Source organism: Stegostoma tigrinum, chromosome 18 (genome assembly GCF_030684315.1).
Source record: "Stegostoma tigrinum isolate sSteTig4 chromosome 18, sSteTig4.hap1, whole genome shotgun sequence".
In the NCBI taxonomy this organism is placed as follows: domain Eukaryota; kingdom Metazoa; phylum Chordata; class Chondrichthyes; order Orectolobiformes; family Stegostomatidae; genus Stegostoma; species Stegostoma tigrinum.
The window spans coordinates 18,859,828-18,877,168 of record NC_081371.1 but is presented as its reverse complement, the minus strand read 5'-3'; the positions used below and the strand labels follow the sequence as shown (position 1 = coordinate 18,877,168).

Genomic DNA, 17,341 nt, shown 5'->3' with positions numbered 1-17,341 from the left:
ACCACTTCAACTCCCCCCTCCCACGTCTTGGTCAACATGTCCATCCTGGGCTTCTCCAGTGCCACAATGATGCCACCCAAAGTTTTCAGGAACAGCACCTCATATTTCGCTTAGGAATCCTGCAGCCCAATGGTATCAATGCGGACTTCACGAGCTTCAAAATCTCCCCACCACTGACACCAGCCCAGCTCGTCCCCGCTTCTCTGTGTCCGTCCTTTCTACCACCTGTTGACTCCTCCTCCTACCTACCAGCCTCATCTCCGCCTCCTTGACCAGTCCATCTTCCCTTGACTGACCACCCCTTACCCTAACTCCCCACCTACACTCACCTTTACTGGCTCCATCCCCACCTCCTTGACCTGTCTGTCTCCTCTACACCTATCTGCTCTTTCATCCATCTTTGATCCACCTCTCCCTCTCCCCCTCTCTATTTATTTCAGAATCCCCTTCCCCTCCCCCATTTCTGAAGAAGGGTCCAGACCCAAAATGTCAGCTTTCCTGCTCCTCTGATGCTGCTTGGCCTGCTGTGTTCATCCCACTCTGCACCTTGTTATCTCAGATTCTCCAGCATCGCCAGTTCCTACTATCTCAGAAATAGGTAACAGTTCGGACATGGAACTAAAAAATTCTAATTTTGAAATTGAGATAATGCTTAACTGAAAACCAGTGTTTAACAAGTGTCGAGGTGATGGGTATAAAGGATTTGGAGCAAATTAAAACACAGGAAAGTTTGGGAAAATTAAGTAGAAAGAACTAAAATGAAGTCTAATTTTGTTCTGACTATATTGCAAAGAAGAATATTTTAATATTTACTAATTTATTGAATATAAAATTTACAGCCATTTGTCATTCATGACATGGAGACGTTGCGTCTAGCAGAAGAGAATCTAGTATCAAAACAAGCAGTAAACGGCATCCAGAACAAAGAAGCTGAAGTTAGAATCTTTCAACGCTGCCAGTGTACATCTGTGGAAACAGTAAGAGAACTGACAGAATTTGCCAAATGTATCCCTGAATTCATAAACCTTGACCTCAATGATCAAGTGACCCTGTTAAAATATGGAGTTTATGAAGCCATATTTGCCATGTTGGCATCCATTATGAATAAAGATGGGCTGCTGGTAGTTTATGGGAACGGCTTTATGACCCGAGAGTTCTTGAAAAGCCTGCGGAAACCTTTTAATGAAATAATGGAACCCAAGTTTGAGTTTGCCATGAAGTTCAATGCACTAGAGTTGGATGATAGTGATTTGGCTCTCTTTGTGGCCGCCATCATTCTTTCTGGAGGTAAGAATGAATTACTGGTAAAACACAAAGTTAAATAGCACTTCAACCGGACAGTTCTTCCACTATTGTAATTAATCATTGTTTTACGAGCTCAATTTTTCACATTACAGGAAGAGTGGAATTCCTGATTACACCTGTACTAACAACAGCAATATCTGAGATGAAGCTAAGAATTTGTTTTGTCAGTGACGTTGACCCAGACTTTCCTTGATCAATAGTGATAAACACTCTACAGCTCTCTATAAAAATGGTACCATAACTTCTGGGGGTGTCACTTCAGCCAAAACCCATGAATTGTGATGCATCTTTATCAGCTGTAGAGAAGCGCGTGCTTCTGGTCCCTCTATCCTGATGCTTAAATATGACAGGGACCGTCAGTGCAAAAATCTTACATGTTCACCCACAATTTGAACAAACTTACACACAGAAAGTTGGGTGGCTTGGCGATCACAGGAATAGTCAGCAGAGAAGGACAATACATTGAAAACATGTAATTGGATGACTTTGAGATAGCAATAACTGCAGATGCCGGAGTCAGAGACAACACCATGTGGATCTGGAGGATCACAGCAGGCAGCATCAGAGGAGCAGGAACATTGCATGGCTTTTATTTATTTTAGGGATGGTAATATGTTCGGCACCTTAGTATTGATGAAGATTTTAACAATAAAATCACAGGTCTTCCTCAAGATTTACTACCACAAATGAAAAAATCACATAAATAAAAACTAGTTCCCTGACTTCTCTTTGACTTGACAATTTCTTTTGCATTGATGTCTGGTTCTCAGTCCTATTGATGTGGTGAGGAGGAGCTGGGCTGACCACCAAACAGTTGTTTTTCCACCAGCATACTGCCTATCTTTGGAACTGGAAGATTCCACTCAGTATGTGGAATGTAAGAGGCGGTTGGGGGGGGGGGGGGGGTGTGGAATGCATGACATGTGTGTGTACCCTGCCATATGCACACACATGTGTGCACACATCGTCGCCAACACTCATGACGATTTGTCATCCGCAGCGGCCACCTGAGCACCACCAGAGGTGAATGCAAGTTAAACCTAACTCCGCTCCTTAGCCTTGGTCCCCTGCCCTTCCCCAGATCTAATGCTACTGCTGTTGAGTTTCTTACTGAAGGGGAATAAGACGTTCTGAAGAAGTCTTGATTGCTTTTTTGAGGGCTATCACAATGCGTTATTTTTAATCCAGTAGTAATGGGAAATGTGCAAAATGCTCAGCACACCTGGTGGCATCTGTGTAGAGAGAAACACAGATACAGAGACTTTTTTTCACAACTAGTGCAGGTTGTGGACCTAAAATGTTGCTTACCTTTCTTTCTCCATAGATGCTGTATGGCCTGCTGAGTATATCCAGCAATTTTGTTCTACATCTCAGATTTCCACAATCAGCAATACTTTGCTGTCCTATTTCATCTTCCTTTGTTGGACTTTTGCAAGCGTAGTTAGTTTCTACTTAAAATGGAAAAAAAAAGGCATAATTCAAAGCAAAATGTAATTTGGATGCTGCTGTCCAGATACTACATTGTGCCAGTTCAAAGAAACGGAGCTGGTTGGATACTATGAATCAAATTATGCATAAATGTATGACAAAACAATGGTTGTAAAGTGTACAGTCCCAAAATGTGAGCTTTTGATGGGCGTTATACATAGAGGCATAGAATACAAAAACTGAAGTTTTATTGAACCTTTGTAAAACACTTTGGCATTGCTGTGACTATTGTTCCTAATTCTGGACACTTAAAAGATGCACGTGGGAAGGTTGCAGGAGTGAGTGTGTGGTAAGGGGCCCAGAAGCAGGAGAAGCACCAAAGCTAATAATTTCACACTCTCACTCTGGGCTGGCTGGTGACGTACCCAAACTGAACCAGCCTGAAATTTGAAACACAAACAAATCAACCGTGATCTTACTCAATGGCAACCTGTAACTAGTGAAATGTCACAGGATCAAAAACAGACGTTGCTGGAAAAGCTCAGCAGGTCTGGCAGCATCTGTGAAGGGAAAAACAGTTAACGTTTCAGGTCTGGTTACCCTTTCTCAGAGCAGAAATGCCCCAGGGATTGGTGCTCCGGCTACGCTTAATTACAATACATATTAATGACTTGGATGAAGAAAGTGTACTGTAGATAGCAAGAACTGCAGATATTGGAGTCAGAGTTGATATAGTGTGGAGCTGGAGGAACACAGTAGGTCAGGCAGCATCAGGGAAAGATCGATGTTTTGGGTTTACACCCTTCATCAGGACTGAGGAGGGGGAAGGGAGCTTGGAAAATAAATAGTGTGTGTTAGGCTGCGGAAGGGAGGTGGGATGGTGATAGGTGGACACAGGTAGGGAGTAGTGGAGATTGGTCAGTAGGAAGGGTGGGATGGATAGGTGAGAAACAGCTGTCAGATCAAGGATATTATGGACTCATGGAGTTTGGTTTTGAGTTGAAAGCAGTGTGCAACAGCAAGGGCCTATTCAAAGAGATAAAGGGATCAACATTGAAAATTTACACTATTTAGATGGTTTTCTTTTTTGCTTCTCCTTGATCTCTCTGTAACAGTTAATGACATCTGCTTAGCCTATTCACTTTTACACTCTGTTTCTGTTTGGGTCATCTGTTGCCCCTTCTAGGAGTTAAAACTCTTGTCAATTATTTCATTGACAGAACTCTATTAGAGTGCTGTTTTACCACAGTTTGTGTTTTCAGTGGGCCTCTATCGGCAGTAAGTCTTTTGGGGATAGTTACTGTTTGTTGATTGCAAACAATTCTACCACATCAGCAACAGCAAAGCTAGCTTTCCTCATTTAGAGTAATTTTGCTGTAAACCTCTGGAACAGCATAATAATATTGTCTGTGGTCATTGACACAGTCTTCATCTCACACTATTCAGATACAATGATGTTACTTCTTCCTTTTGAGTTAGAGATACTATTGATGCCTTTGAGGATGTTAAAGATATGCCAGAGACTGGTCACTGTTGGCACCTATCATCATTTCCCTGACCACCTACTCAAAATGAGCATAGAATGCATTGAGCTCATCAGGGAGATCATACATCATAGAATACTTAGTGTGGAAACAGGCCCTTCAGCCCAACAAGTCCACACTGACCTTCAGAGCATCCCTACAACCTACCAAATCTATACATCCCTGAACTCTATGGGAAATTTAGCATGGCCAACCCACCTAACCTGCATGTCTTTGGACTGTGGGAGGAAACTCATGCAGACATGGGGAGAATGTGCATACTCCACACAGACCATCACCCGAGGGAGGAATCAAACCCGGGTCCCTGGCGCTGTGAGGCAGCAGTGGTAACCGCACAGCCACTATGCTGCCCAGATTCATGTTATCCTCATTACTTGTCTTCCAAAGTAGTTTTGCTTCATCCACAAACCTCCCATCTGTACATTCATTCCCGTCAAACAGATAATTAATGTGCATTGTAGAGAGTTATGTCCCAAGCACTGATCTCTGTGGCACTCACTAGTTAGGTTGCCATCCTGAAAATGGCTCATTTATCCCAACACTGTATGGTGAGAGCAAGGCTAACTAATAAAAGATAATCAGCCATCTCATTTAGCTGGTCAGCTGGTTTGTGATGCAGAGCAATGCCAACAGTGTGGATTCAATTCCCACACGAACTCAGGTCACTTGGAATAACTCTCCTTCACAACTTTCCTCTTACTAGCGGTGTGATTACCCTATTTTAAACTACCACCAATCATTACTCTCTCAGAGAAAGCAGCCCTATGATATAGTATTTATCTATATTATACCCACAACAGTATGGGCTACTGTCTTACTAAGTAGCTTTATGTGCAGTACCTTATCAAATGCTTTTTGGAGATCAAAATATACTATGTCTACTGGTTCGCCTGAATCTACCCTGCTTGTTACCTTCTCAAAGAACTGCAATAAATTTATCAGACGTGATTTCATCTTCATGAAACCGTGCTGACTCTGCTCTATTATATTATGTTTCTAAATGCTCAACTATTACTTCTTTTATAATAAACGCTACTGAGGATGCATTGTTGCCAGCAATTCTACTTGACATCACCTTGTAGCCCATTTCTGGCTTGGTTTCCAGCACTCTACCCAAATTCGAAAAGCTGTTTCTTTGAGGACAATAATGACTAGTGGGTAATGAAAAAGTTGAGTACTTTTTCTCGTTAATGATTATCAATTTGATTAATTGTAATTAAATCAGGGTTCCAACTTGTCTAAAGTTTTCTAGGAAATCATTAGTAATTCAGTTTGAAACAATTGAAATCAGCTGCATGAGATAAAAGACTGAATGGGAAGAGATTCATGAATCAAAAAGATGAATAATCAATATCAGAGATAACAAGGTGTGGAGCTGGATGAACACAGCAGGCCAAGCTCCTGAGATGGTGCTTGGCTTGCTGTGTTTATCTAGCTCCACACCTTGTTATCTTGGATTCTTCAGCATATGCAGTTCCTATTATCTCTGAAATAATCAGTATCAGATTGTGTCAACTTTTCTAGAAAAATTCATTGGAGCATATAAGGTAGCGCAAGTACATTTTAAAAATTCCACAGGTGAAAACGAAACAATGGGCAGAGAAAAATTCAGTAGCTAGAACATTTTAAGTGAGAGACAAGTTATTCACTGTTTCCTTTTGCAATGAGAACCTGTGAAAGTGAAATTCACTCCCATACAAAGTAGTTAAGAGGTTTAATAAAGAGACTTCTTTGAAAGTATTTCTGACTGTAGGAAGAAGTGTTGATTATGTCACATAAATATGCTGAAAATGTATCATTGTAGTGAAAGAGGAGGAACAAATTTTTATTATGTGGAAAGGTCAATGGAAGACGATGGAGAAATAAGTCCAATGTACAATAAAGCAAACCTCCTACAATTTAGCTAGCTACCAAAAATACTAAGACAGTTAGATTTGGTGTTCTCATATTTAGAGAAAGGACAATGAGAGGCTCTGGTAAAACTACTGAGACTGTATAAGGTAACCAGTAGAGAGATACCGGGATGTGAAACATTAGCTACGTGTGATGTGGATGTGGGAGATTTAGGATGGATATACAAAACAGCATCCTTCTTGGTTGAGTCCAGGACAACAATTTGGCTGCAAATAGAGATTCCCTCCATGCTGGGCAACCACTTGATTTAATCTAATCAAAACAGCTGGCGTTCACTTTCTATTAGTCCTGGAATCTCCAGTTTAGGACCTATCTAGATTACAAAAAGGTAAGTGCGGTTAAGGAGACAGCATTGGATACAAATCTATTGTTAGAAGACTGCATTGATAGGGTTCGTAGTACTTCACTCCTTTCTAAGATTGATCAATTGCAGTGGAGTTGATAAGTGCCATTAACATCAATGGTTAAAGGAATTTTTGGCTTTCATTACACCAACTGGGTTACCTTGAATAATGACATTTTATGTTAAAGAACACGCCAGTTAGAATCCAGAGGCTTATGAATCAAGTCAGAGCTGGGGTTTGTAACTAAAGTGTCTTTAGATGATGCTGTGGTGATACTGAACACGTGAAGAGCATATGAGACAAGTAAAAGGCCTGTTTAAGCAAATACAGTTAGTTAACTTGGTAATACATTGAGTCAAAATTGGAAAAAGCAAGACTAAGTTACCCAAGACATAAGGGCAAGTACTGCTAAGAACAACAAAAGTGAGGGGTCTAATAGAATTCTTAATTAATTCTTAAAATTAAATGAAAAATCATGTGTTTTGAAGAATGTATATTTTACTGGAAAGTTGTGTGTATTGTCACCACAATGGCTGTATCTTCAACAAATTTGTTACAGAAACAAGAAAAAGTGATATGGTTAGCAAAATGTTAAACAGCCTTTGAGAAGCTGAAGACATTTCTCATAAATGAACCAGTGTTGGTCACCTTTTTTTTTCAGACCTTTCAAAATGGCAAGTGGGTGCTGGAGTCTTGGGCATAGGTGCAGACTTGTTGCAGGATGGTGAGTTGGGAATAGAGATGCCAGTGGGGTACTTCTCTGAGTGACTAAATCGGTGTCAAGAGAAGTACCCTATTGTAGAAAGAGAATTTTGGATTGATGGCTTTTCAACACTGAAATCAATGCCCAACACAGTAACAATGAAATACTAATGTTTACTGATCACAATCCACTGGTCTTTATTGAAAAATTGAAAACTCACCATGCAAGACTATTCAAATGGAAAAATTAATGTAATTTCAGATGCATTACCTGAAGAATAAAAAGTTTGGACAAGTTAGTTTTAAGAAATGCTAAGATGGTATAAGGGAGGAGGAAGAATAGATACATTTTTGTTTGCGTATCAAATATTTTGCATTGACATTCCTTTTTAAAATGGCATTTCTATTTTTTTAAAGGGTGGAAATATGTTTAAATTTTTCTACGTTTTTTGATTTGTGGACTGAAGTGGGAAAAGAACATTTTAAAAACCAAGAATTACTGTAAGATTGCTGCATTTCTTAAAAGCAGATTACCTCACACTCATTGCTAGTGCTGTAAACACAGTTTTTGGTTTAGTAGTCAGTTCAAGCAGTGGGGAAAGCCCAGTTTAAAAACTAGCTGAAGCCACAGAGCTGTGTACAAATAGAGATTTGGCTAGCAACAAATAGCTGATTGATCTGTGAAATGATAACCCGTTATCAATTACACAGACCTCCTGCATGCTAACAACAATGTGACTTGCTGCCGAGTAGCTGAACAGCCTAGGGTATGAACATTTGAAGCAGAACCCATCAGACCTTTGGAAGGAAATGAGCTGTTTCTCTAATGTGGAAAAAAGTACCTCAAGCCTGAAGATAGCAAGTTCATTTCTCTATTTCAGTTTCTGTAAGCTATGACTTTTAAATAATAAGTCAGAGATCTTTGTAAGTGTGAGCCAGTCACCCTGTGCCTCTTGTAAGCCATTTAAAGTATCTGGTGATGGAAGATTAAAAATCAACATTCTGATCAGCACATGGATCGTCTCAGCAAATTCTGTGGCCAGGTACCACTGAACTGCCTCCCCACTTTCTCCCTCTACTTAACACTCACATTATTTTCCTGTTTCTGCCTGTTGATACGTGCGTAGGGTAGAATTTTAAGTAGGAGTGTGTTAGGTCAGCAGTTCATATTTGTTTATCTATAACTTAAGTATTTATTACAAATAAATAGGTTCTTTCTTGCTAAGTACAGAAACGTGATCCTGCTTTCTGTCAACCTAGGTCTAAAACTCAGGGAATTTGGGAATTTCTATGTACCTTTTAAAATTGTTAACTTTTGTGAAGATCCCAGGAGTAGCAGGGCTTGATTTCCAGTGTGCTATTCCAGTGGGTCATAACGCAAGCAATGAAGTCGAGGGGGAGAGGACAGTGAGCAGGATTAAGGGGATCTTGCAGTTGGGAAGGTGTTCACATTAGCAGTGGTGATCGGTTATGGCAGTGACTTCCTTGATGGCTGTGGCAAAGCAGCTCTGAAACAACCACTTTGCATGGCTAGATGTGTGCGAGAATGTGGCTGTGTATCCTTATTCTAAGGATTCTGAGGCTCCTTATTCTAGTTCTTCATTATCTTCATCATCATCATTGAGTTGGTATTTCATTTTTAATTGCTTGAAGGGAAATATCACTTACATCGCTTGAGAGTGCATTGCCCCCCCTCAAAATGATAATTTGATTCAAATTTATAAGTTTCCTTTGTTTTGATTTTGCTGCCCTGGCTGTTACAGACTGTTGGCATTTTTTTATTTTGATTTGGTTATTTTAAAATAGTAGAAAGTTAGAAGTTGGTTCCGAAGGACTGGCATCTCCAGTTGCTACGATTTCTCCCATGCTAAGTAAATAAAGTATTATGAAAGTGACCAGTATCATTTGACATGACCTCAGAGAGACATGCTTCTTAATCTATTTCTCAGTCAATATCAGACAACATGAACCTGGGTTTAACTCTCAGCCCTTTCAAAATTGTCTCCCATTTTTCTCCCTCAAATGCTACAAGCTACAAAGACAAGCATATCAATTACCTCTACACACTCCCACCTTAATTTCCCACCACTACCCTCCAGCATTAGATCCAAAGATCAGTGTTATGTCCATAGATGAGTTTTATAAAATTGCTAGAAAAAAGTTTAAGAGCAGTTTGGAATTCAAAGGTAGACTGAGATATATTAATAGGTTAAAAATAGAATGAGTAAATTTGCAAGAAACGTAACATCGGAATGCAAGGGTTTCTCTAAATATGTAGAAAGAAAATGATTATTGAAGACAAATGTAGGCCCTTTGCAGTTTAAACCAGCAATATTGAGAATGGAGAACAATTAGACAACTACTTTAGTTCTATAGTCTCAGAAGATACTAATAACATCCTAGAATTGCTTGGCAAGCAAGGGTCTATTGGGAAAGTGAATTTGAAAGAGATTAATACTAACTTTAAAAAATATGCAGGAGAAATTCATTAAATTTAATGTGATAAATCCCTAGGGCCTACTAATCTATATTCAGAGTAATAAAGGAGGAAACCACGGAAATAGTGTACCCATTGGTTACCATCTTCCAAACTTCTGTAGATTCTGCAAACAGTCCTGGCAGGCAGGAGGATAGCAAATGTAATAATTTTTTTTTGTTTTTTTTTAAAAAGGGGAGAAAATAGTACGATTGACTGGTTAGCATAACATTGGTAGTAGAAAAAGTGTTGGGTCCAGATAAATAATGTGATAACAGAGCACATTCTAACAGAATTATACAAAATCAGCATGGATTTCGGAAAGAGAAATGTTTGAGAAACCTACTGGAATTTCTTTTCAGGATATAACTAGTAGAATGGGTGAAAAGAACCTATGGATGTGGTGTACTAGATTTTTAGAAAGCTTTTGATAAAGTCTTGCAGAATCAAAGTACATGGATGGTAATATACTGGCTTGGATTGAGAATTGGTTAGCAAAAATTTGTACACTTTCTCTAGCCAAATGTAAAAGACCACTCCATCATGTAGCGATGCTGCATTCATGTCTTTTGCATGATTCATGGTTGTTGACTTCTGTCTGGGTTCTTTTTTGGTCTGGTCAGCAGATCATCTGTGGTGGGATTCCCTCCCATGCTAAGCCCAAAGGGTGACTCACAGGAAATCATTGCTGAACTGCAGGGCTATCCTTAGTCTGGATAATTCCATCTGTCCTGTCTCTAAGCCTGGTAGATGAAAGATTTTGGAAAGGGGCAGCTTGATTTACATCTTCTGTGGAGGGACCAATGTGTTAAAGGGTAGAATGACTCTTGTTCTGAAAACTTCTAATTCAGAAGGCAAATAAAATGCTACTGCCACAATAGTCACCAAAAAAAAAATCTGGTTCTGCTTCAATATTTTAATGGATTCTTTCTAAAGGTCTCGCTGTGAAATTTCTCCAGCACAAGTGAATCTTTCCATTATTTGCCACCAAACTGATGTAAGTATTTCTTTAAATGGCGGCTAATGGTGTCGTCATTAAAACATGGAGACAAATAGGCCAAAATTAAAGGAGTTAAGAAAAGGGAAATTTTAGGACTGGAGGAGATTATAAATTCTCTGGTTCAACATGAGACAGGACTGACGGGTTAAGGAATTGCACAATTAGAAGTATATGGATCTTCTGACAGTGGTAGACGACTATTGCTCAATATTTAAAATATATCTTTAAAATGTAGGTTTTATAATTATTTATAAAATTAAATTCTGAATATTCAGTTTTAATTTTTTTTAATAGATCGACCAGGTTTGGTCAATATATCACAGATTGAACAGATGCAAGAGAGTATTGTTCAAGCCCTTCGCCTCCATCTACATAGCAATCATCCAGATGCTATCTACCTGTTTCCCAAACTTCTCCAAAAGATGGCTGACCTTCGCCAGTTGGTTACAGAACATGCTCAACTTGTTCAGAAGATCAAAAAGACTGAAGCAGACACTTTTCTACATCCACTTCTACAGGAAATTTACAGGGACATGTACTAACGTTATTGCAGTACTTTATCAATAATTATAAATTGTGGAGGTCCACTAAGAATAATTGAGTGCAAAGATTTAGGTATTACTCGATAGTTAGATACACAATGTTCTCAGGTTTGCTTTATATGATCGGCTGAAAGTTGTACCTTGGGCCACAACATATTTTGTTACCTCTCAAATGTAGAGCACATTTGAAATAATTTGGGTTTATTAATCCTATAAGTACTTTGTAACCTATTTATATTATGTAATTTCATGGCTTCAAATAACCAAGCTGTTCAATTACTTTCTAACATAAGATGAGAATCTAGTAGTTTATTACAAAGTTAAACTCCAAAAGGATACATTTCTTATGAGTAATTAATCTATAACCATTAATCATTGCACTCAGTAGTCCAAAGTGAGAGATTCTGCTGGTATTTTATAAAACCTCTTGCTTTCAACAATTTAATCATTGCGTTTATTGCATACAAAACAATAATTCAAACTATGCAGCTCATTATGTTTGCAGCCATAACTTAAAAACAAAAATTTTAAACATGCACAATTTTAAATAATTGATATAATCTATGTATCATTGTATACTTTCACAGTGAAAGGGAAAAACCACTGCTGTAAAGTGGGTGAAATATCAATGAAGAATATTTTAGAAATTAAACAAAATCAAGACTGAGTAACAGCCAATTAAAGAAAAACACAGACCAGCTAGCTTATCCACAACTGTGAACTACAGATATGGTTTAAGCATTCTTCATCCTGCTGTCTCCAGACAAAAATCATTTTTTTCCCCACTATTTTAAAAGTAGGTATCTGATTCATGACATACAATCAGCATAATTATAATATGTAAATAACACATTAAGGTCTTATGGTATATCAACATCAGAATGCTTTCACCTTTAGTGAGATTCTGATTTGAATTATAACTTACAAGAGTGAGCAGGCACCCATTCTGTCAGGTCTCTACTATTTTAAACAGAATAAAAGAAAAGAAGGAATTTTGAATATTAATTGAAACTGCAAACAGTAGTATGAACTACTATGAAGTACAAAAGAATATTGCATAATGTAGCTTACATAGTTTACTGATTATGGATATTCACTAGAAGATGCAGCACACTAATCTGTAATCTCTCCTTTTGAGAATGTAACCCGAAATATCTCCATCTTTTCAAAAGATGTCTTCCCTGGCAATCTTCTGTTTACTGTACTTACAGATTACAAACTTGGCATGTCCTTTGGAATTTTTTTCAAAAAAACTGATTGCAGACTTTACATCAATGGCAAAAAGCAATTTGAAGAAAATCTATTATTAAAGGTAATTTTTTATTAAGATGAAACAACCAGAAAATATGAATTAAATTTGAAGGTTATCATATTCCTGATAGATATATAAATACTTTGACACAAAGTGACTTCAATGTTTTTAAAGCATATGTTATCTCTTTGCATTCAAAGAGGGGCAATAGGAGTTCCCTTTCAGATTATTAATAATTGAAATCATAGAATGGTTACAACTCAAGAGGAGCCACTTGGCCTGCCCAGTCATTGCCAATTCTCTGCCTGAGCAATTTTCCTAATTCCACTGTCCTACCCTGAACCCACAGACCTGCAAATTATTTTCTCAAAGTGGTTACTCATTTCCCTTTCACAAGCAACAGTTGAATTTACAACGTTCTTAGACAGTACTTTCCAGATTCTAATTATTTGCTTTGGATTATTTTCTGCAAATCTTTTCCAGACCTGTTCTAAAGCTTCCATACTTTTACAAAGTAAATACTCAAGTTGATATAGAACCAACATTTTATAAAGGTTCATGGTAACATTGTTACTTCTTGCATTTTTATCATGTTACTTAGCAAGGCCCTCCAATAAATCAGTGTTTTTTAAAGCACTTGCCTAACCTATTGTCCCTTTTTAATTTGTTGCTTTTTCTTGATCTTCCTGTCACATGTCCATATATTCCATAAACCTACGTACTCCTGAAGTCTTTAAGATCCTCCTCATTCTTCACAATAATTCAAATTTGACATTATCTGAAAATTTTGAAAATGTGTCCTGTACACTAAGTAAAATATATATCAAGAAACGCAGAAGTCCTAATACTGACCTCTGAAGAGCTCAATTCTTCCAACAGTCTGAAAAATAACTATTTACCACTACTCTGCTTCTTGTCACTCAGCCAGTTTTGCATTGGTACTCTGACCCTTAAACCATGGACTTCCGCTTTCCTGACAAGCTGATTATGTGACACTTCCATCATTTCCTTTGCAAGTGTATATAAATCACTTACTGCATTACCCTCCTCAGCCTCCTGTTACCTCACCAAAAACCGTGGCAGGTTAGTTAAACACTGTCTTTTAGAAATCCATGCTGGCTTTCTTTAATCAACATTTATCCATGTAATTGTTAATTTTATCCTGGATTAGTGTTTCTAGAAAATTCCTACCAGAAAGGTTAAACTGACTGATCTGTATTTGCTAGGTTTATTCTTGCACAAAGGTTCACAATTCTCCCATTCTCTTCCACTACTACCAGATCTCAGGAAAATTGGAAATTTACCTCTACATCCTCAGCCGTACCCCAGTTGTTTGTGATGATTTAATAATTTTAATTATGGCTGGCTTTCCTTATCTAATTTTAACACGCGCTGTGCTTTAATTGCCTCGTTTCATTATCATAATGGACATCATCTTCATTGATAAAGGCAGATGCAAATTGCACATTTTGTACCTCAATCATGTCCACAGCACAGACCTTTCTGTTCCTTGTTTAGTCCACCTGTGTCTCCTGTGAGCTATTCAAAGACACATTGGAGACTTCTGGATTCTCCTTTGTGTTAGTTGTCAGATTCCTTTTCCCTACTTGTCTGTTGTTCCTTTTTACAAACAGTTCAAAATATCGCTAATTTTTGCAGAATGGGTGTTCAAGAGTTAAATGCTTGTGCATTATGGAGCCCATAACTTAAATAAAGATCTATAAGCCAAATTGTTCTTTCGCTTGGGGCATCTATTATTAAAACAAATTGTCTGTGAAGTGACATAATGCCTTAATTAGCTTGCTTATTATTTACTTCGGGACTGCTGGATGTTTCCCCATGCCAAAATTTAGATTAAAAAAACTGGGAAAAACTAATTGATTATTTTACTTAGTGTGGCCAAGATCAACTTCTTATTAACCAGCAATAATCATAACACAAAATGTGCAAGTTAAGCAGTTGTATGTTTGTACTTACATGTAGAAATTGAATGGTACTGCCAAATTGCCTTCCCTCTCAAAATAATAGTAATCTGTCTTCATGTTTGAGCCTTGAGCACTATCTTAACTTCCATATCCTGTAACTGCACATCAGTTGCATAAAATTGTATTTTTCTACAAAAATAGTATTGTATATAGTGTATTTTTTTGTCAAATACATAATTTTTTTAATGAGTCCTTTAGCAATTTTGAATAAAGCCATTCCTTTGCTCAACCAAGGAACTCCAATAAATATAGGAAATTTAATGTGTAATTGTGTACATTTAAAAAAAAACAATAAACATTAAAGTCTGTGAAATAACAATGTCAACGAAAGGTAAATACAGCACAGCAATATGACATCCTTATTTGGTTAAGTTTAAAATTCAGTCTTCACTTGTTGACTCATGAAAGAATGCACGAGTTAATTTTCCTAAATATCAATCATTTTCGGTAATCCTTTTTAATTCAGTAACATTTGCATTTAATGCAACAAATGCTTCTTTCAAATATTGGGCTGTAAATATATCATATTCCACAGATTTCAGTGATGAAAGGAATTTATATTCAACTGTAAGTGACATGTTGAACCCGAAAGAACATCTATGAATCTATGCTTTGAACTTGCCTGTCAGTTTCTTACTATGATCCCAAAATTAACAGAATTTTGTCTTTTTTTAAATAGATATATAGTAGCAAATCAATCAAACATAAACATTTTCTCAACTTTACTGCCTCTGCATTTTCATTGGGCTTACTATTCATTTTCATTTTTGCCAATAAATCCATTATCTTTATTTTTAATAGGAATATATTAAGTCTAGGAGTATGAAGATAGTTTATTAGTTGCCAAAATGTATTACTCAATTCATCTTTGTTTCTCAGTTCTGTGGAAATTGAAGAATAAATCAAATGATCCTAAAGTGCAACTCAAATCAATGCAAACATGGTACATGTTTGAAACATTGTGCAATCACAAAATTTCTTCTCCAAGGCATCCTTTGTTGTTTCTTGATGAGAATTCTTAATGGTACCCAAATTTTTCTCGTCACCACTATTTCAGTTCCAATAATCTTAGTGCAATAAAAGGGGTATAGTAATAATTACATTGCAATCTAAAATGATGGAGCATTGACAAATGAAAGCTCACTGTGCCAAAGTGTATCCAATTAGCTGTAAGAGTACTGGATTCCAACTGAGGACCATCACAAATAGAGATAGAATAACTATACTTGAGATTTGGTTACAATGTGGTAAAGTATGTTCTATACATGTTAGATAGCACTGAACCACTGTAATTACCAATTCTATTGATTATGATTTTGAATGAATGTATTTGGAGTTTTAAAAGCTTACTTTTATAATGCACTGTGCCCTTTCTTTCTCCTTTTATGCCTTTCAATTTAACAATGTGCCCAATTCACAGAGCACCCTTTTTGGATGACACTGTTAACCCTAAAGTTGTCTTTTTATACCAGGCCACTGATGTGGAAAATGTTTTTCAAGATGTCAAAAATGATTACTGTCTCTTTATAGTTTCTGTAAAGTCAGAAAATGTTTCTATTGCAAAATTTGGTAACTATTTAATTCTGAAAACACCCCACAGAGTCCAATAGTGTCCTATTTACAGCAATAAAACTAGTTGTGCCAACTTCACTAAGTAACAAATGAAGCAGTGTCTGCTTTAAGATATGGTGTGCTTATTTCCCTGTATTTAATTTCTCAAATGCCATTTATGCTTGCAATATTTATATGTTATATTAAAGAGAGCTAGGAATGTCCAGTAAGGCCTAAACATGTAAATTGTGCTTTTGGAATCATAAGGGTGATTAGACAATGAGAGTATAAGCTTTTATTTGGGAGTATTTGAGACTTAATTACTGTAGTGTTCTCAAAGCAAGTAGATTGCCATATGTACTATGTTTTATATAGTTACTGGTTTTGTTACTTTTCTCCAGTCTTGAAATCAGCTGTTGAATTTACTTTTTTGTATCTTGTATTATAACAAAGGAAGCTGACACAGCCTAACAATTGCTGAAGATTTTACAGTATTTCACAGGTGACAAAGATTTGAGTTATAATATTCTTTTGAAACATGATGGAATATATTCCTTCTCTTAGTGCGCATACAAGAAGTGGCCTGTATCTTTCTTAAAAGTATAGTTTAGGTAAAATCTCTGCTATTGGACAAAAATAGAATGCTGGTGACTGAATATTGCCAGCTATCATGACCTAAAAATTGTGTGCATTTTTGCAGTATTTAGATCAGAGTGCTCTGGTTCCTTCACACCAGAATATCTATATGTGAAAATTATCCACTTCTTAGTAATGTATTGAAATAGAAGTGATCATTCTTGGTTAGCGATGCAAAAACAAAAAACCATGGGCAGTTCTTACTGCTTTACTTTTTTAAAAAGAAAACAAATATTAGTCTTTGTCATAGCAATTATTTGCCTTCTGTTTTGAGATCCTAACCAAGATGATACTGAAATCTGAGAATCCCAAACACAAAACAACTGAAAGGGATTTATTTCAATACTTCTGGGTCAGGGATCATCGAAGCCCTTTATAAACTGAGACCAGTAAAATGTTTTACATTGTAATTAAGATGTATATATAATGGGTATAAGAGTTTTCTTTCCTCAGGTTAAACTAATTACTTTCTTTTTCCAGAACATGTGTAAATATAAATGGTTGCTGTTTCTGAGAAACAGATTAAAAGCCAAGCAATAGCATGAAAATCTTAGAGAAAAATGTAAGCTAACTTTGCACTTTATCATGAAATGTATCCAACAATTCATCTAAATTTGTGCAGAGAACTACAACATTTTGTATAGCATGGACTTTGTGTGGGG

General features: G+C 37.0%; 1 protein-coding gene across 2 annotated transcripts in view; it reads left to right on the top strand.

The window, feature by feature from the left end:
* LOC125460693 (peroxisome proliferator-activated receptor alpha-like) overlaps positions 1-16,949 on the top strand; it is a 72,858-nt gene extending 55,909 nt beyond the window's left edge. For both annotated transcript variants that reach the window (XM_048548401.2, XM_048548402.2), the window contains exons 6-7: positions 840-1,287; positions 11,008-16,949. In XM_048548401.2, the coding sequence (XP_048404358.1) occupies positions 840-1,287; positions 11,008-11,255 (696 nt within the window). In that variant the 3' untranslated portion in view covers positions 11,256-16,949. The remainder of the gene's footprint in view (positions 1-839; positions 1,288-11,007) is intronic.
* The last annotated feature ends 392 nt before the right edge of the window (positions 16,950-17,341 follow it).